The sequence below is a fragment of the Marmota marmota genome, unplaced genomic scaffold (assembly GCF_001458135.2).
Source record: "Marmota marmota marmota unplaced genomic scaffold, marMar, whole genome shotgun sequence".
In the NCBI taxonomy this organism is placed as follows: Eukaryota; Metazoa; Chordata; class Mammalia; order Rodentia; family Sciuridae; genus Marmota; species Marmota marmota.
This window is the reverse complement of record NW_025999968.1, coordinates 5,980,762-6,002,737: the sequence shown is the minus strand read 5'-3', so window position 1 is coordinate 6,002,737 and position 21,976 is coordinate 5,980,762. Positions and strand designations below refer to the sequence as shown.

General features: G+C 34.4%; 1 protein-coding gene across 2 annotated transcripts in view; it reads right to left on the bottom strand.

The window, feature by feature from the left end:
• The window catches only part of Naa50 (N-alpha-acetyltransferase 50, NatE catalytic subunit), a 26,727-nt gene extending 4,751 nt beyond the window's left edge, over window positions 1-21,976 (bottom strand). The window contains exons 1-4 of one of the 2 annotated variants that reach the window (XM_015478502.2): window positions 21,735-21,976; window positions 2,176-2,312; window positions 1,662-1,781; window positions 1,219-1,285 (exon numbers count right to left, since the gene is read on the bottom strand). In XM_015478502.2, coding sequence (XP_015333988.1) covers window positions 1,219-1,285; window positions 1,662-1,781; window positions 2,176-2,312; window positions 21,735-21,742 — 332 coding nt within the window. In that variant the 5' untranslated portion in view covers window positions 21,743-21,976. The remainder of the gene's footprint in view (window positions 1-1,218; window positions 1,286-1,661; window positions 1,782-2,175; window positions 2,313-21,734) is intronic. The other variant, XM_015478504.2, reaches the window with a different exon arrangement.

Sequence of the window (21,976 nt, the reverse complement as noted above, 5' to 3'; positions counted from 1 at the left end):
GGGGTATTAGGGCCTAGCTAAGTGCTGAGGTTGGTCTTGCAATCCTCCTGCCTTGGCTTCCCAAATTTTCTAGGATTACAGATGTGTGCCACTGCTCCCAGCAAAAACAACATCAACAACAAAAAAATAAGAAATTAGAGCTTTCTCAATTACTCTTCAAAATAATACCATATTATTTAATATCTGCCATCACCAAACTGAATTACAATTACAAACATCCAGTAATAATCTTAGTCTTGTTCTTAATCTGCAGCCTTTTAAGAGTCAAATATAACCTCAGAGAATTACCTCTGATTTTGATTTTTTTAAATTGTAGTATAAATGGGCATATCACTGATAACCTTGAATGAATCGGAACAAACAGCAAGGCATGAAAAAAATAATATTAATAATATGAATGGTTTTAAATCTGAATGAATTTTAATCCTGACTTCATTTATATGACTTTGTAGTTCCCATCCCAATATAATGTAGCAATGTGTCTCAGATTCTTTATTTATTACTAAAACAAACCAAATAAACATTGTAACAAGTAGTCCAGTGCAGTGATACACTGCTAGCCTGTAATCCCAGCATTTTGGGAGGCTGAGGCAGGAGGATCACAAGTTCAAAGCCAATTTTAGCAATTTGACAAAGCCCTAAGCAGCTCAGCAAGATCCTATCTCAAAATAAAAAAAAAAAAGGACTAGGGATGTGGCTCAGTGGTTAAGCACCCCGGGTTTCAACTCCTGGTACCAAATAAATAACAACAACAACAACAAAGCATTGTTACAACTATAGCAGGCCCCATCACATTCCCGGGTTCTGCTTCTACAGATTAACATATTAGGAAAGAAAATTGCATCTGAATGAACAGGTACACTGTATTTTCCCTTGTCATTCCCTAAACAATACAGTACAATAATAAATGTACACAGCACTTACATTATATTAAATATTATAAGTAATCTAATTGGATTTCATACAGGAGGATATCTGTAAGTCTTATGTAAATACGCTGCTATTTTATACAGAGGCTTGAATCACTCATATTTTGGTATCTATGAGGGGGACCAGGGGAGTGGGTCCTAGAAGCAATGTTATACAGGTACTGTGCAACAATCATTCCATGGTATTTTTTTAAGATACAGTAAGTGATCAGATTTTAAAATTTCTAGTAATGATTTTTATTGACATTTAAACTTTTGAGATAAGAACATTAAATATTATTTTACTTACAGATAGATGTTGTCAAAAGTGCCATCTTTTTCACAGATGTTTAGGACGTGATTTAGCATTTTAGTTCCTGTTAATAATACAAACAACAAATAAGTAACCTTAAAAGGCAACCTTTAAATTCTATACCTATTTGCCAACTGAACTACTTATTGGGACCTAATAAAATTTAAGAGGTAACATTAGACACTAAGAGATAAATATAGAGCAATTTTTTATACAAATATTTACAGATAGATATTTTTTTAAGTGGGGGGAAAATTAGACAAATCTATGGAGGGTTTTTCAATTGAATTATATTAGTAAACACTAGTTATTTTCACTTTATTTTATAAAAGAAATAAACTTACTTATTATATCAAAAAGATTTAACAAGGTACTTAGGCTTTGAAGGAAGGAGGGAAAGTTCGAGGGAGGAAGGAAGAAGGAAAGAAACAATGAATTACCTATTCCTAGCCTTCTGTAAGGTGCAAGACATCCTAGTGTCATGATGTAAAGTCTCTTCTGATTCTGTGAATGATCCACCCTGCAGCATACTGCACCTACAGCAATATCATTGAAATAGGCTGCCATAGAAAATATAAAGACATAAAGTTCAATAGACAAAACAACACATTTAATCATTTTTTCTAAGAGACTAAGTTGTTATTATAAGCATTAAATTTTAATTAGCTATCCTATGAAAATCAATGGCTTCAAAAACCTCTTACATTGTCTCAGAAGGCTGTAAAGCTAAATCATTGGTAACATACAGGCAAACACTAAGTAATAAAGAATATTTAGTGATTCCATTTAAAATTCAAATATTCTATATTTTTTTTGAGAACCTGAAACACTCCATTAACCTCACTTGTAAAATAAAAAGACAAATTAGTTAAGTCTTCTTGCTCTAATAGTAACGGGTGAAGTTCAAAACTACACATTTTAAAACAGAAATAAAGAAAAAAAGCCATATCTTACCAAGTTTTGCTAGCTCGCCAACCTCCAGCACATCCTTGTAGAACTTGTCATTGTAGCTGACTGGAAAAATGACCTGGTTCAATCTCTTCAACTGTTTAATATTGTGTGGTGTTACATCTCCCAACTCGATCCGGCTACTGGAACAAACCAATATGTACTCAATAAAATATAATTAGCTTCTCATTTATAAAGATAACATATTAAATGGGTATCAAGTTTTTTTTCATGATCGACAAATCCAACATTTTCATAATGACTTCATATCCCTAAAACTATTACCATTTAAGCAAATATGGCCAGATATCCAATACCAATTTTGCTAGTAACTTTCATACAAGGGACAAATATAGTATGCAACTATTAAGAAAGCCAGAATAATATCTTACAATGAATAGGAAAGATTTCCCTGTAGTTTACTATTCAAAAAATTAGATACAACTATTGATCAAAAAGAATGACACCTAATATTAGCAAGAGAAGTAGCAAATGGTATTCTTAAACCTTGCAGATGGTAAATATACAGTATCTCTTGAGAAAAAATCTAGTACAATGTACTGAAATAAGTAATCCTACTTCTAACATTTATCCCAAGAAAATAACTTGTGTAATAATTATGTGCCTATTAATTGAGAATAGTGGCCCTCCTGGGGCCACCTACTTCAAAGTCACAGTGGTGGTACTCAAAATTCACGTTCTTGGACATCCCACCCCACCTTTCAGGACCAGAATCTCTGGAAACAGAATCTATATTTTGAAAAACACAAGTTTGAAAAAAAATTTTTTTTATTTTATTTATTTTTTTATTGGTTGTTCAAAACATTACAAAGCTCTTGACATATCATATTTCATACATTTGATTCAAGTGGGTTATGAACTCCCATTAAGTTTGAAAATTATCTATCAAGAATTGGGTCCATTTTTGCCCATCCCCGCCAGAGTTCTGTTTCTATTCTTCACACATGAATAAATCCTACTTCTGTCACTCTTGGGGGGAAAAAATTTCTACAAAAACTATGTAATCAAAAGAACTGATTCCATGGAAAAAGGGATTAAAACTAAAAAGTTTCATACAGTAACCAAGTTATTTTGCCTATAAAGCTGTTAGTTTCAGATTATAAAGGCATTCGAATCTAACAGCAATGAATTGCAAACAAGTATGCTTATTAATCATTTGTATCACATTTGGGGTGTGTTGGGCAAATGACTCAACAAGAATGTCTACATTCTACCATACTTAGAATAGTAAAATGGAAAAAGCAAAGATAAAAAAGTGTTTACTGATAATGAGACTGATTAAAGTAAAGCATGCTATATCCAAATTTCTGGCACAGAAATATGTTGTAATATAATTTTGTGGAGAAAAAAGTATATTCCACCTATATATTCAATACTCCAACTTTTGTTCATATCTACAGAAAAATATCTGAAAAGGATATTTTTAAATATATAGCACAAACTATAGGCAATTTTCTGGTCATACAAATAAATATGGTATTCTCCAAAGTATCTGACAACTGCATTGAATTCCCTGTGTAAGATTCATGTCTTCTTTAAGTAGGTTTCACCTCATTCATAATAACTTCTCCTCTTCATTGAAGTGTAGCTTGTTTTTTTCTTTTTTAAAACTGAAGTAAATTAGGGCTGGGGTTATGGCTCAGTGGTAGAGCGCTTGTCTAGCACATACAAGGCCCTAGGTTCAATCCTCAGCACCACATTAAAAAAAAAAAAAACTGAAGTAAATTACACCTTGTACCAAACCCTTTCTTAACTGAAATCCACTGGGCTTACTGCCTTGCTGTCTACCACTCTTATTTTAAATATTCTGCAGATACTGGTATCATGTAAAATATAGGATTCCATTAAATAAGGAGATCACATCTTACCTATACCATCTTCTCTTTTAACTTCCCATAGTGCCACAAATTGGGTACAGTAATTTATTTTACATACAATATAGCTTCTCTTGATTATATTCAGAGATATCACTTAAACTACTCCACTGCATTTTCTTAAAATAAAAGTCTTAGCCTCTGTATTTTAAAAGTGACTGAAAAATACATTAAGTTTAAATTTAAACAATAATGAGTAACTAAAGAACTTAGGAACTCAAGCTTCTAAATGATAAGTGAAAAGACTATAGTTTTTAAAATTTGAAGAATGACCTCTTGGCAGTTACCAGGCTTCAAGTATATTTATAATTTTCTGAAGGATAATAAGTACTAAAAAAAAAAATTTTTTTTCATTAGGCTTGGCAGATCAAGCCTATATTGAAGAAACAAAACTGAATCATTACAGTATAGCAGCTTAATCTTTCCTTGCTTAATTTTTTACAAGTCTTGTTTTTTTTGTTTTTTAGGTGCATAATCATAGAAATGACTTAGGAAGTGAAACTATTCTGAGGAACAAGACCAGAAATAGTTTGACATAGTCTCTCAGTATTTTTCTATATGCAAACATGTACTGTTTGGTAGCTGTCTGAAAAATTAATTAGATTCTTACTAGATGGTCAGAATATACTAGAAACAATTTCAAAGTGGTGACTAAAGGTACAACTGTCAGCAAAATTTAGCTTCAAATATAGTTTATTTTCATTAACATGATATGTCTAATTGAAATGGAATACTTCTGTAATCCTGATCACTTAGCTCCAAAATTATTTTAAGATGTGGATATTCTAAATATATCAGTAATATAATATCAACCTTTAATTTAGCAAAGAACATGTGCAGTATTAAAGGCATAGGATAATTTCAACATAAGGGATATGTAGAAATGTCAAGAAAATGAGAATATCCCATGACTATAACAACCAAAAAGTAGAAGAGCTCCCAAAGTTTTTTGAAGTCCCAAATCTCTATTAGAAAATTAATATAAAAACACAGTTTCTAAGAACTCAGTGAATTTAAACTTTTCTTGAGTTCTTATTGTGGGAAGAGGTAAGATGTACAGTCTAAGGAGAAGGTAAAACATTAACAAAATAGTAATGGTGTATTTCCAAAATTGTAACCTGTTCGGTAAGGCTAAAATATAAATTACTCCATGGGTACATTAAGAAAGCTGATGTTGAAACAATTCTACAAGGGCCCTGCACATATTTTCTTGGTGATTTTATTCATTCCTATGACTTTAATGCTGCCTACTTCCAAATTTGTATATAGCCTAGGCAGCAGAACACAACAGACACTAGTATGGCAATATGTAAATCAATTGATGTGTAACTGATGTGATTCTGCAATCTGTATATGGGGTAAAAATGGGAGCTCATAACCCACTTGAATCAAAGTGTGAAATATGATATATCAAGAACTATGTAATGTTTTTTGAACAGCCAACAATAAAAAATTTAAAAAAAAAAAAAAACAAAACCAAATTTGTATGTAGCCTAAACTTCATTCAGAATTCCAAAATCTGATTCAAAACAACTCTAGTAACACTCCCTCCAAGTACATATACTGGAAACTAAATATACGGACCCTTCCCCCAAAATGTCTAACCTGCAGTTTTCCCCATTTTTGTTGGTGGCCTCTTCATCCTTGGCTGTGTACTGCCCTTGCCTTCTTTTAGTCTTTGTCCAAATGACATCTCAAGAAAGCTTACTTCAACACAAATGGTTTTCTTATAATCTTGACAGGCTTTCTTTGTTTTAGATAAAGATTTATATATATATATTTGTTAAATATATTTATTAATATACATTATATAAAATATATTTATTAAATTATATTTAGTTGAAGTTGGACACAATATCTTTATTTTATTTATTTATTTTTTATGTGGTGCTGAGGATTGAACCCAAGGCCTTGCATGTGCTAGGTGAGAGCTCTACTGCCAAGTCACAACCCCCGTCCTTGACAGGCTTTCTTATCAGGATTAAGTTGGCTTCAAAGTTTGGAAGTGTTCCTTCTTTTTTAGCTTTGCTCATATTTGCTTCAGGTATTTTCAGGTTGTTAATAGGAATGTTAAGTACTCAGGACTGTTATAAACTGTTGATAACTTGACCTCTGTATAATTCTGAAACATCCTTCATTTTCACTGATGATACTTCTCATTTTAAAGTCTGCTTTATTTATCACATAGACACAGCTTTCACCTAATCAATGATGCATGGTGTATCTTTTAGCAATTAAAAAAATTTTTTTTAAAACTTCCCCAAATCCTTAAAGTGCCATGTAAGCAGCAGCACTTACATAGTTCAAGACCAATCTGTACTACACATTGGGACTCTATCTATTAATAAATTTAAAAAGTAAAAATAAAAAATAAAATTTCTTGTAAACAATACACACTCAAGTCCTACTCCTTTCATCTGACAATTAGAGTATCTAGTCCAGTCAAACTCTCAATGCAATAATTAATTCAATCAATCCAAGTCCACCAGCTGGCAATTTTTTGTACCAACTATTAGTCGTTTTTTATTTTCCACTTTTTTTGGCATAGGGGAATCAATTTTCTCTTGGCTTTTTTTAAACTTTAAATTCACTCTTTAGAGTGTATAGCTCTGAGTTTTGACAAATATGTAAAATCATGTAACCACTATTATACACATACATATAATCATGTAGTGAAATATGTAATAGTTCTACCACCCTAAGAACCTCCTACATATAACCATACCACTCCCAGGCAACCACTAATCTGTTCTTTATAATTTTGCCTTCGAGAATGTGACAAAAATTGAATCACAAAATACACAGTGCTTGTTTAGCTTTTCATTCAGCATAATTCCTGATACAACAGTGTATTCCATCCTTGTCAATGTTGAGTAGTATTTCATTTTATAGACAGATGTATCATACTTTGTCACTGCTATGCTACAGATTGGACCCAGGGCCCCTCACATACACAGAACTACACTCCTAGCTTTATCCTCTAGTTGAAGAGCATTATGAGTTGTTTATAAGTTTTGAAGATTATAAAGTTCCATTAACATTTGCATATAGGTTTTTCGTGAATGTGTTTTCATTTCTTTTAATAAATACCAAGGAGTGGGAATGCTAAATTATGGGTAAGTACATGAGAATTCCAGTTGTTCTGTATTCTCACCAACACTGGGCATTGTCAACTTTAAACTTTATGCTGTTCTAATTAGTGGGTTAAGACATCTCATTGTGGTTTTTATTTATGTCCCTATATAACAAATGATATTGAATATCTTCTCGTGTACTTACTTTTTACCATGTCTTCCTTGGTTAAGTTTATGTTCAAATCTTCTGCCCATTTTTTAAAAAACTTAGTTTTTGTAAGCATCTTGTCCTCTATAAGTTATAGCTACATACATATTCTCTATGAGTCATTTCGCAAAAAATTTTTTCATTCTGTGGCTTTTTTCATTTTCCTGTTTTTTTTTTAATTATTTTTTAGTTGTAGTTGAACACGATATCTTTATTTTATTTATTTTTATGTGGTGCTGAGGATCAAACCCAGGGCCTCACACATGCTAGGCGAGCACTCTACCACTGAGCCACAATCCCAGCCCCAATTTTCCTGTATTTTATGGAGTAGGAGCTTTACATTTTGGTTGAATGTCTTTTGGGAAATAGTTCTCAGGGTCTTACCTAAGAAATTTTTGCTTAACTAAAGGTCACAGATTATTTGATTAATTACAAAGATATGCAACTATCAACCTCAATTCAGCTTTGGAAGTGCTTATACAGTCAATCCTCTTTCCTACTCACAGTAAGCCACAATGTACAGTTTCTCTTAGTACAGATTTGCTGTTCCTGGACGTTTCCAACATGAAATCACATAATAATGTTATCTTTTACACTAGACTTCTTTCCTGCTGCATAATATTTAAGGTTTCCCCATGTTGTAGTATATTAGAAGCTCAATCCTTTTATTTCATTGTGGTATGAATATATATAACGTTTTGCTTATCTGTTTACCAGTTGATGAGCATCTGACAGATGTGTACTTCCTAGCTATTATAAATAAAGTTGCTAAGAATTTTGTATACAAGTCTTTGTACAGGTATATGCCTTACTTTTTTTCCTGAAAGTGGGATTGTGGGGTGGATAGCAGGAATGGTTTTTAAGAAACTACTTACTAAAGTATAATAATGGCTCTCAAAGGATAACCATTTCCTAATCCAACGTAACATACATTATTTTACATGGAAAAAATGTATTTTGCAGATTAAGACCTTGATATATGAAAATTAACCAAGATTATCCAGATGGGTCCAAAGTCCTTAAGAACCAGAGATGAAGCCAGGCCCCACAGCCCATGCCTGTAATCTCAGGGACTCGGGCAGCTGAGGCAGGAGGATTGCAAGTTCAAAGCCAGCTTCAGCAAAAGCGAGATACTAAGCAACTCAGTGAGACCCTATCTCTAAAACACAAAATAGATCTGGGGATGTGGCACAGGTCGAGGTGCCCCTGAGTTCAATCCCAATATCAAAACAACAACAACAACACCCCTCCCCCAAAAAGAAATAGAGATGACAACAGAGCACAGCAAAGAGTTCACACTGCTAGATTTGAGACGAAGAAAGAGCTTTGAGTCAAGGAATCTAGCTGCCCTTGTGGAAGCTGGAAAAGGCAAGGAAATGGATTCTCCTCTAGAGCCTTTAGAAGAAATACAATCCTGCTATAAGAGTTTGATAGGGCTATTTTAACAAATTAACATAAATTTAGTGACTTAAAGCAACAAAACATATTTTCTCACAGTTCAGGAGATTAGAAGTCTGAAATTATGCTAAGGGCAGGGCCATGCCTTCTAGCCCATAGGAAAGAATTCTTCTAGTCTTTTTTAGTCTCTAGTGGCCCTATATATTTCTTGGTTCAAGGTAGTGTTTGTTTTCCACCTTCACATGGGTCTTCACTGAGTCTGTGTCCTCTCCTATTCTTAGACAGACTCTAGGTCAATGGATTCACAACCCACTCTAATCTAGTATGACCTTGACTTAATTTTATCTTTAAAGACTATATTTCTAAATAAGGTCACAGGCTGAGAATCTGGGTAGATTTGAATATTTAGTGGTAACTTTTAAATCACTAGATCTGCCAACACCTTTACTTTTAGCCCAGTGGAGCCCATTTCAGACATCTGACTTCAAGAACTGTAAGACAATAAATTTGTGTTACTTTAAGCCCTGAAGTTTGAATTGTTTCAGCAACAACAGAAAACTAATATACCACTTAAACGTTTACAAAATGGCTACACAATTTATATTCTCACTATTAATGTATTGGGGTTATAACCCTCCAAGTTTTCCTACATTATTTTTTTTATTACCTGTTTCCAGTCATTCTAGCAATGTGACACTGGACACGCATTACTCTAATCATTACTGACACTGGGAATCTTTCTGCATGGTTACCAGTCATTTGTATATTCTTGGTGAAATGTTTAAGTTTTTTGCCCATGGCATAGACCTGGGATTAAACCTAGGATTTTGACAATGACTAAATTCGTAAGGAATTGAATTGTCTGTCTTAAGTGAGTTAAAATATATATTCTGGACATAAGTCCTATAATCAAAATTATAATTTTCAACTCCTCTGTTCCAATTGTGGCTTGTCTTTTCATTTTCTTAGCTGTATATCATAATAACCTAAGATGATAATAACTGAAAAAGCAGAGGATTTTCTGCAACATCTTTGCAATCTATCTGTAAATCTAAAACAAGTTTAAAAAAATTTTTTTACACAATACCTTTATTTTATTTACTTTTATTTATAAATAAGTCATAAGTTTTAAACTGTGCATCATCCTAATTAGCGAGATAAAAGTCTTGTGCCTTTTCACTCAGTCTCATCTGGGATGTGAGTCATCCTTCTGTCCAAATTTTTTACACAATACCTTTATTTTATTAACACAGTGATGAGGATCAAAATCAGTGCCTTACACATGCTAGGCAATTGTTCTACCACTGAGCTACAACCCCAGCCCAACAAGTTTATTTTATTTTTTTTTAAAGGATGATGAGGCATTTCAGCCAAATGCAATCAGTGGAGTGTAGGAATTTGATGTAAATAAATATTAAAAGGACATTTATAAGGCAGGAAAACTACAGATTAATAGTTTTAATCATATTAGCTATTGTAATTATGTTAGGAAAAAAACTTTTCTATTCAAGATTCATACTGAACTATTTAAAGGTACAGTGAGATAGTAGGTGTAGGATTTCCTTTCAAGCGTTCCGGCTGAAAAGGAAAGTAAGGGTCAAAGATGAAACAACATGGGAATCGACCCTACTACTTTCTAGAATTGAAAGATGTTGTTTATTGTCTGTTTTCTTTACTTTTATATGTGTGAAAATTTCCATAAAAAAACAAAGAAATACAAACACCACTCATTAAATAAAGCACAAGATATAGAATTTTGAAGTTAGGTTTTGTATCAACTTGGTGAGGAAAGAACAGACATGTTATTGGTGATATGAAAACTCATTAAAAAAAACAACAACACTTGATGCCTCATTTATTCTTTACTGTTTAAAAGACAAGCAAAAGGAGGCAAGAACTTCACATTTTTAACAAATAGTAACTTCTCAATCTCTAGCTGTACCAAGCTTTCACTTTGTGGGAGAAGCTGAGTAAGAGAATGAGTCTTCCATTTAGGTACAGATCTCCCTTCCAAATACCTAAACCAAACATCTGAGATATGTATGTATACTGATGTATGTACATATGCGTATGTGTGTGAGGGGATATGTGTATGTTAATATATATATATATATATATTCTCCTAAGGTGCTGTGGATGGAATCTGGGGTCTCCACTGGGCCCTAACCCCAGTCTCTAGACATATTTAAAACAGGAAAAAGAACACAGAAAACTTGTTACATGTCTAAGACATGAGAGTATGAGATTCAGTGACATATTTTTCATTAGATTAGTGTCAAACACTCTAAAGGGAATACAGTTAGCTTTTTATATGAAAGACTACCTCTTTATACATTACTTTTAGAGTTGTTTCCTTGAACACAGAACAGATATACCATAAAGAATATGTGAGTTTTAGGGGTAGAACAGCAACCTATAAAGATGTTGGGAAAAAATTTTCTAGAGTAGGAGAAAAATCCTGGAGAAGCAGTGTCACAAAATCCAATAGATTTCCTAACCTGGGAATATATAATAACCTTGCTCAAAATTCACAGTGCAAACTTCCATCTTAGAATTTACTTTTGTAATAAATCTTGTTACATAAAACATCCATTTTAACACCCACTTAAATTATAGTAGTCCTCCCTTACCTTAGGTTTTGCTTTCTATAATTTCAGTTACCACAGTCTGAAAACATTAAGTGGAAAATCGCAGAAATAAACAAGTTATACGTTTTAAACTGTGGATCATCCTAATTAGTGATAAAAGTCTTGTGCCTTTTCACTCAGTCTCATCTGGGATGTGAGTCATCCTTCTGTCCAATGTATCTGCACTATATAGGCTACCTGCCAGTTAGTTCTTAGTAGCCATCTTGTTATCAGATCCCAGTATTGCAGTGCTTGTGTTCAAGTAACCCTTTCTTAGTAGCCTAATAATTCATCACAAGGCCTATCATTCATGTCACTTTATCTCATCATGTAGGCAATGTATCATCTCACGTCACAGAAGAAGGGTGATTATAGTACATTAGGATATTTTGAGAAGACTACATGCACAAGCTAGGTGCACTGGAGCACACCTGTAATCCCAGCAGCTAGGGAGGCTGAGGCAGGAGGATGGTGAGTTTAAAGCCAGCCTCAGCAACAGTGAGGCACAAAGCAACTCAGTGAGACCCTGTCTCTAAACAAATACAAAAAAGGGCTGGAGATGAGTGCACCTGAGTTCAATTCCTGGTACCCCCCCAAAATAAATAAAAATTAAATAAAAAAATTTAAAAGTCCATATGCATAATTTTTATAATATTGTTAAAATTCTTGTTTTATTATTATTTTATTATTATGCCTAATTCATAAATTAAGCTTTTACCATAGGTATATACTGCATAGACATAAAATAGCATATATCAGGTTCAATACTTTCTGTGGTTTCAGGTCATTCACTGGGGTCTTGGAACATATACCCCGGGGATAAATGAGAATTACTTTAAGAAAAAAACATCCCTTATGTGTGATTTACAAAGCTGAGGAATCAGTACCAGAAATAAAGACTATGTATGTCCAATGTATCTGCACTATATAGGCTACGGTGGCCATGGCAAAAAGAATTAGAATAGGTCAATGGAAAAAGTATGCTATATGATTAGAGTAAATTTGACTTCAAATATTAATTATTTCCCCTAGTCAATTAGCACAGAATGCTACACTATAGTTCCAATTTATGTGTAACAGCAATTTATGTGTAAGAGGACCTGTGATTCAAATTCAAATCTGTCCCTGCAATGTGGGATTAAAAATGTACAATGATGGTTTGCCTTCTGAAAAGAGTTCAAGTTAACAAGGTAGACCATTTATCAGTAGTTTAAGACTTCTATTCTGTACATAAGCCTGAAAGTTTGCCTAAAAGCCGAATCAGTCAAATGATCACAGCTACTGACCCACAGTGTTTGTTTTTTTTATTTTTAAATTAAGTTGGATGCTAAAACTTAAATGAGAGGATTTTACATAAAGCCTAAATTTGCAATTTCTCATTTTACTCATGTACATTACCAGCTCGTTCCTACTGGCATGGGAGTTTACAACTCTTAGAAAACTGAAGACAGCGATTACTAAAGGAACTAAAATATCTTAGCTCAAGTAAATCCATGTGACATTATTTTTTTCTTGATTTCAAAGCTATAACTATCAAATCCCAAGTCATCTTCATATAGCAATCCTTATACTATGGATCCAACTGCAGGCAGACTGACAGAAACAAGAAAGAGCAACTACAATGGCACTCAGAATTCTCAATTAAGTCCTCAGATCTGAAATAACCGTATACATCTACATAGCCTATTAGCTAGTAATTTGTGTCAGCATAAGACTAGTCTGTTATTCAGTCAAATCTTATAACCATAATCTTTGGGATTAGAATATGGAAATAGGAAACTTTTATTTTTGGTTTAGTAAACAAGCTAAGTGACAAAATGAGATAATGTCTCCCCACGTTTAGCATAGCAACATAAACCATAACAAGCATTTGAATGTTCTGAGTGTCAATCATGCCAATGATTTCAAATTTAGTGGCATTATACTGAAAGGCCACAAGATGGGGATGATTCCACAAAAATGGGTTTCTGTGCAAAGTATGACTTTTAAAGTTATATAGTAAAAAGTGAAAATAAAAAAGCAAGCTCAAAACCTGTTTATGCTATCAATGGGTATAGCATACCTTGGCACAAAATTTTAACTATACGGTCACTTCTTGCACTCTTTGACCAGAAAAAACTCGAAAACCATTGGGTCTATTCCCCCTTCATTTTACAGATGATAAAACCAAAGCCCTGAGAGACAAATAAAATCTGTAGTTTTATAGACAGTTATCAATAAAGCCAGAATCAGGCCTAGGTCTAGGAATTTCCATTTTAGTACAAGATCAGTCATATCATGTTCCCTCAAAGAAGTCATCAATTCTCAAAGTGTGTGTATTGGGGAGAGGTGGGTAAGAGGTGTTAATCTTATGTGTAATGATAATGGTGCAGTTGTATAAAACTCAAAGTTTGTCTACTAGCAAGAATCAGATTATGACCATGGTCCTCAGAATAAAAAATTTCGAACAGGTAGATAATTTTTTCTTAGCTGGCAGTAATCTTGTTCTAAACTCTTGCTTTCAGTAATTACATGAAAGGGTTAACTCCTCTAGAGAATTTCTTCTTCCACAGAAAAGCCCGTTCAAAATTTCTCAAAGCACAGCTTAAATACTAACTGTTCACGGTGCCTTAACCTGTCTCCCCAGTCTTCTACCCATAAAAAATTTATTACTGCTTCTGCCTTTCCAGGACACATTTCAGTACTTCCATAAGCATTTATTTTTATACTTTGTCTTTTCTTCTAAACTATAATATTTAGAGCAAGTCCCCAATATTTCAAGGAATCACCAAATTATTTTCAGTAAATACAAGAACTCTAGACCTTAATATTAACTCATCAGACTCTTATCATATCATCTAGATTTCAGAGTAGGGTTTCTCAATTTCAGTACAACTGACACTTCAGGCTAGATAATTCTTGAGAGAAAGCTTTCCTGTGCATTGTCGGATGTTTAGCAGCATCCCTAGCTATTAGATGCCAAAACTCTTCAAACATTTATCAGTAATTAGGGAGGAGTGCAGGAGGAGAGGTTTGCTCCTGGTAGAGAATCATTGTTCTACAGGTTTAGCAGCATCAAAAAAGTGGTAGTATGGGGGTTGGGGTTGTGATTCAGTGGCACAGCGCTCACCTAGTGGCTCTGGGTTCATTCCTCAGCACCACATAAAAATAATAAAATAAAGGTACTGTGTCCAACTACAACTAAAAAATAAATATTAAAAATACTTATTTTTTTCATATAACAGTCAAAAAATAAGACCAATATACTCCATATCTATACATGCATAAATCTTTAAACAAAAACAAAGTGGTAGTGGGTGGACTGCTTTCCTAATTGTTAAACTGCAAGAATCAGAGGTGTAAAAAAAAAAAAAAACCCTCAGAAATTATTTGGTTAATTGCTAATGCTAAATACACACATGGACACAATGTACTCAAGGCCTTTACCTAAAAAGAATTAATTACTCTGTGAAAAAAATTTCCATTATCATCCACATATTAAACTAGAACTCCTTCTGAGCTATGGTTTTACCTTTATTACCAAGTAAATGTTAATGTCTTTATTTCCAAATCTTAGCATCCAAAAATGTATTCCTTAATGCTTATTGGTTATTTGCACAGGAATCTCAAAATCAATTCAAATTACAAAAAATTAGAGCATCTACCTCTATTCATATCTGTCTTCATAAATAGATCCATCATTCATCCAATATCGAAATTTAATTCTGATGTATCCTTATATCCTTTTACAATTCTTATTAGTTTTGCTTCCTCAAATACCATCATAACCTATTCTTATACCCTTTCTCTTAGCATCATAATTCAGGCCACTATTTCAGCCTTAATTTTAAGAGCCTAATGAAGGAGAATAAGTCTAGCACCTAGGAGATAGCCATCACAATGCAATGAGAATAATCTTCCTAAAATAAATAATCTTCTCTGCTCAAAATCTTTCAATAACTGTTGGGGCTGAAATTGTAGCTCAGTGGTAGAATGCTTGCCTAGCATGTGTGGGTTCCCGCCTCAGCACCACTTTGAAACAAAGACTTTTATCACCTAGCTACAGCTACTGATCTAGTTTCTCCCTACCACCCTCAACAACTTTTGGTCACATAAAACTACTAAAAAAAATCCCAGAATCCACTAAGCTGTTTTTCATTCTTGGCTTATTTCTGCCTTTTTTTTTTTTTAAACTAGAAGATTATAGATATCACATCATCTGTACAGGGATATTTTAATGATTAAATGAGAATCCATTACTTGGCCCAGTAGGAATATCAGGTAGCAGTTAAAAAAAAAGAGTGTCATGAGTGAAAAGGACAAGAACAGGCACAAAAGCAAATAAGAGAAAGTGGTTTAAAGAGTACACTTCAAATATGACTCCAAGGCTTTATTTCTTGGTATCGTAGAAAGTCAGTGCTAAACATCAGACATATATCATAGCAGTCATGGGTAGGTGTCAATACAGCACTTTTTCCTGTAGTCTGAGAACTCATCAAAGCCATCAACACCTTAAATACCAACAGTAAATTAGAACTTGCACCTGAGTTAGAAACTTTGGTCATCATTGTTCAGGTTCAAGTCTTTCTTGTTAAAGAATGAAACCAAGACCCAGAGATCCAAGAGTCTCATTATAATAACCCTATTTCTAGCTATCATTTGTGGCACACTGAAATAAAACTTGGTGGCATTCGAGATAGGGCAGAGAGGTGAAAAGGGAAGGGAGGGGGTATGGGGTTAGAAATGATGATGGAATGTGATGGACATTATTATCCAAAGTACATGTATGAAGACACGAATTGATGTGAATATACTTTGTATACTACCAGAGACATGAAAAATTGTGCTTTATATGTGTAATAAGAATTGTAATGCATTCCACAGTCACATATAAATTTAAAAATTAATTTAAAAAAAGAAAAAAAAATAGAACAAAACATGGTGCCTTTTAGTTAAATGATGTTTGTATTACAGTTAAGTTTCCCTTATATAATAAACTACATAGACTAGAAGGGGAAAAAAAATCCAAATATACCTTAGAATTTTCCTTCAGGCTATCTGGGTCAACTGACATCACTCTTTAACAAAAATTTACTAATCTGAATGTCTCAACCTCATTTTCTAAACAGCAGTGTCTTTGACTGTTTTGTAATTTCAAGTCTGCGCAATCTGTATCCCAATTAAAAACAATTTTAAAAACAAATAAGTCACAAAGATATATAAATACCAGTAAAAGTAGAAAGTATCCCAACTTCACCAAGTAATGAAATTTTCAAAAATAAATAAATAAATTTATCCATTTATCACCTAATCAGCCAAGTAAAAGTAGAGTTAAGGCTATAAGAATATGTACTCAAAACACACTTGTGGGCTGGGATTCAATGGTAGAATGCTTGCCTAGCATGTGAGGCCCTGGATTCGATCCTCAGCACCACATAAAAATAAATAACTAAAATAAAGGTATTGTGTCCATCTACAACAACAAAGTCAATATCACAATTGAAACAAAAATTTATAAAACTCTTGGTTGAAATGGTAGCCAACGTTTTCATCCATTTTCTTAAGTTTTTTGCAAATTTCCTTTCCCTTCTGAATTTGACTTGGGAGAAAGAAAGGACATTCTCATAACAGAGCTAACAGTATAAACTGCTACTTTAGGAGGGCAACTGCATCAGAGCTTTAAAAAATGTATTTTTTGATCCAAAAATTTTATTCCTAGGGAATTATCCAAAAGAAATAATTAAGGATGTTTGTCAAGTAGTTTTATGAACAAGCGTCCACTACAGCACTTAGGGGAATAAGACAAGAAGCCTCAGGACTTAAAAAACAAGGTTCTCCCTGAAGAACAACTTCAATAATAACAGGCAGAACAGAGGTTGCACTAGCTCAGGAAAGACAAATACACAATTCTGATTATGCTCCTCACCCATGGCAGTCAAGATGACTGGAACACAAGACTTTAAACAAAAACTAGGGAGTGGCATCAGAATCCTTTCCCAGAGTATAAATAGCCATAAATCAACTGTTGGCCCACAACTTGAAACATTTAGACATGTCTATCATCTGAGAACTATATTCTAAGGGAAGAGATCATGTTTTACACAACTTTGGTTTGTTTGTTTGTTTGTTTTTGATACTAGGAATTGTATGCAAGGGTGCTTTACTGCTGAACTACATCCCCAGTCCTTTTTATATTTAATTTTGAGAAAGGGTCTTGCCAAGTTGTGGAGGTTTACCTGGAATTTGCCATCTTCCTGCCTAAGCTTTCAGAGTCTCTGGGATTACAGGTGTATGTAACAGGTCACAACTTTGGTTTTAAGGGTCTAGCACAGCAATGTCTAATAGAAACATAATTTTAGTTACATACATAATTTAAAATTTTCTGGTACCTATATTAACAAGCCAAACAGGAGAAATAATTTCAACATATAATAAAAACAGAACATTAATAATTTATCTTTTTAAAAAACCCTTTTCCAGGGTTGGGGATGTGGCTCAAGCGGTAGCGCGCTCGCCTGGCATGCGTGCGGCCCGGGTTCAATCCTCAGCACCACATACAAAACAAAGATGTCGTGTCTGCCGATAACTAAAAAAATAAATACTAAAAAATTCTCTCTCTCTCCCCCTCTCTCTTAAAAAAAAAAAACAAAAAACAAAAAAAAAAAACAAAAAAAAAAAAACCCTTTTCCACAATAAGTTTTTGTAGCATACCTCAATTCAGATGTTAATTTTGCTGGGAAATCATTCATCTATATTTACATTTCATTTAAATCTAAATTAGATCTACATATACAAGGTGTGTCAAGCATTCTTAAAATTGTCCAATAACTGAATTTTTAAATTTTGATTTAAAATTTTTAATTAAACTTAAAAACTCAGTTACTTAGCCTCAAAAGGCACATTTCAGCAGCTCAATTGCCAACTGTTTCAGCTGCAACTATAATGGACTAATATTTTGCTATTGAGTTAGGGACTGAATTAACTGACAGAAAAAAATCACACTACTGAGGGCAACACAGGATTAGTCACCTGTGCACACAACTGTATAGACAGGAGGCATACTTCCTATTATACAATGATTCCATTCACAGATGTAAGCAACTGATTTTCCTATTATTTATAGTTGTACCTGATCACTAGACTAAAACAGATTTTATTTTAATTTTCTGTATTTCTTTTACACCAGGTTAGCACATTACAGACTTTTTAAAAAGTTCTTTTAAAGTCATTTTTTATATGAATGTATCTTAATACAGCAAAGGGAACACCAAAAAGTAGTATTTGTTAAAATTCAATCTCTCAGCCAACAAACAACAAATTATTGATTTCACAGTAGCAAGAGTAAGAATTGCAGGTTTATAAAGTTATCAAATGCTACTTCAGCCTGACTGGCTTTTTCCCCCCCTGACAAAAGAGCAATATAATCTTATTGACACATGGCAAAGATCACTAATTGTGTTTATGGCCCAATGATTTTTCACACACAACACAGACACACACACACGTATGTATGTATGCATGCATGTATATACACATCCTATGTGACCAATATCCAGAAAAAGAGAATATTTCCAGCACCCAAGAAAACTCCCTGTGCCCTTTCCTAGTCCATACACTATCAGTGGTAACTGTTACTCTAAATTCTCCAACACAGTTTCATCTCTGACTAAAGAATCTTATATTTTAATTTTATTCAAAATAGTTACTTTTTAGCTTTCTTTTCTATTACATTAATGACCAATTACATTGCCGCCCCAGTCACAGCTATCTACAGCGTATTTCTTGCTTGACTATCATCTTCCCTAGTGAGGAATAACAAACAGATCAAAAATAACCAGTTTATGTTAGGCACAGTGGTCCACATTTGTAATCCCAGCAATTCACAGGAGGATCTCAAGTTCAAGGTCAGCCTGGGCAACTTAGGAAGACCCTGTCTTTAAAATAAAGGGGGTGGGGGTGGGCCTGGAACAGGGATGTAGCTCAGTGGTAAACATGAGAACAAGCACCACTGGATTCAATCCCCAATAGAATCCCCCCACAAAATCATACAAATACATGCCAATACAACAGAATACTAACAGTAAAAATAGGAAGTAAAATCAGAAAATAAGTTTTAAAAATTTAAACAACAGGCAATATAGGTAACGACGCACAATGTTTAAATACACTGATAAGGAGTTGGGAGTCCTACAGTTTCCCATTTCCAGATATTTCTACTTAACTTACTGTCTTGTTAGATCAATATACAATATGTAGCAAATTAAGTTTCATACAAAAACCACATAATCAAGACCACTATTTCCCATAGGCCTTTCAAAATCAAGAGTTAAAAGACTGACTACATTGCACATAGTGATACAAGTTCTGAAACTCAAGGACTTCAACATCTTCTAAAGAATACAGTATATCTTAACTTCATTTCTTCAGCACCTTAATTATATACTAAGAAGCAACAACTTTTTTCAAGTCCCAACTTCCTGGGAGTGAGTGGGAATAAGGACTATTCCTGTGAAATCATCTTAAAATTTTTCATTCAAGAACATGATTCTAAGCTCCCAATCATAAGCAATAAGAACTGTGCTTATGGACTCTTAATGCATGGTTGCTGGCATAAATTACAGATTCAATAACTTTTCTCTAACACCGACCTCATTTCTAGAGATCTGCCTCCATCACACCACACTTAAATATCCATTTAAAATAAAAAGAGTAATAAGTAATAAGTAATAAGTAAATAATATAATATAATATAATATAATATAAGTAAGTAATAAGTAATAAGTAAAGAGTATACTGCTTCATGAGTATATTAATTCAAAGTAGAAACTGGCCCCATTTCTATTTCCAAGAGAATTACCAGAAAGACATTACACCCTATGGAGAATGAGCTAGATTAAAGGTTTTGGATCAAAACATCCAGAACAATTTCTTGGATACTTGGCACAGTTTCAAAAATGGGAACTCTTCAGCCTCATTATTACTTTAAGAAAACACGATAAATATGTATTGAACATACGGAAAAAAATACAAAAAAAAATGAGTTAAGAGAGAGCACAGCATCTACACTCAAGTACTGTGTATCAGAAAACAAACAAACAAAAAAAGAGACTCCCCAAATATGCTGAATCAAAGTAAAATAGCCCCAACTTCCTGGATCACGACCCAATTGGGAAAAATAATTTCAAGACATACAATTCAACACTGAAATGGATCTCGGGTATTTAAAGCAAATCAGAGTAGGAAAACATGTTACAGACCTAAAACCAAATAAATAAACTTCCTTGGAATCTCTTCTACACTTCAAACATAAATAGAGATAATATTTAAACCTTAATTTTAGGCAGTATGAAGTTACTCCATAAAGTGACTTACTTCATCTTCAAAAGAGCTGCTGAATAGTTTGAATAGTTTAGGTAACTTAAAGCATAATTATAATCCTTCAACCGATTTACGATAGTAAGAAAAAAAATTTTTTTTCAGGCGTCAGAGAAAGCTTTTACAAGGTTCTCTTTCTTCCTCTGAGGATTCTAAAGGCAAGCTCCCAAATACTCATTTAAGCAATTCTATAATGTAACTAATACTGTAAGTATATAATTTAATGGCAAGAAGACATGGTATGCAAACGGAAACAGTTAAATCAAAATAATCCCTAATTTTATTCAAGAGAGAGAAAAAAATCGAATCTTAACTTTGTCAATCATGCTGAAGAAAGCATAGTAACCCAGAATCCCTTCAGAAGCACTTAGGGGGCAATTACCAACTGCTGAAGCAATAGCTCCACCTATTGATTCACAATACTTCCTTAAACATTTTGGCACCCCAAGTCTACACTGTTTGAGCTCATTCCCCCTCCTCCACTCCCTCTGACCCAACCCAAATCTAGTTGAGTCACTAGCTCTTAATACTCATGCCCATGCTCTTTATTCCAATTCCTTCTCCCGCCAGAAGGTTCTGCACGGACCCCAAATGCGAATGAAATGGAAAGGTGTCAAAGACTGTAGTTCCAGTTGTTAAGCATGGATCTGGATAAGAGGACAACCTGACCATTGCACCAGAAATGGGCCGGAGGTGGCTCAGGAGTCCGCTCCGGGGTAAGAGGCCCTAGGCTCCTCACAATAGTTTTTCCTTCTTGCCCCTACCCAGCCACACTTATCCTCGGGACAAAATCCTAGGTTCACCACTCTTGCCACCGCTAGCCCTTCAGCCCGCCAACAGCCTTGGTCGCCTCCGCCTCCTCTAGGAACAGAGGGAAGAGAGAAGCCTGGAAATCTCCCTTCGCCCGGTCATCGCCCTTAGTTTCTCCCCTTCTTCGCAACACTCCCCCTACACGGGCCCGGGCCCCAACACCCTGCCCGCCGGGCCCTAGCAGGCTGCCCTTCCTCACCCTTTCATCTTCCCCGCCTGCTGAGGCCGTCGTTACCACCGCTATCAACGCCGTCGTCCTCGCCGCCCCGAGCTCTCGGCGCCCTCAACCCCACAAGCCGGCCTCCTCGCCTAGGGCACAGAGCTGAAGGGGTGACTGAGGCCGCGAAAGTCGAGGGCGGCCCTGAGTCTCCGAAGGGGGCGGGGGTGTCTCCAGCAGCCGCGCTGGTGCCGCGGCTTCTTCGCACGTGCACTCAGGGCACT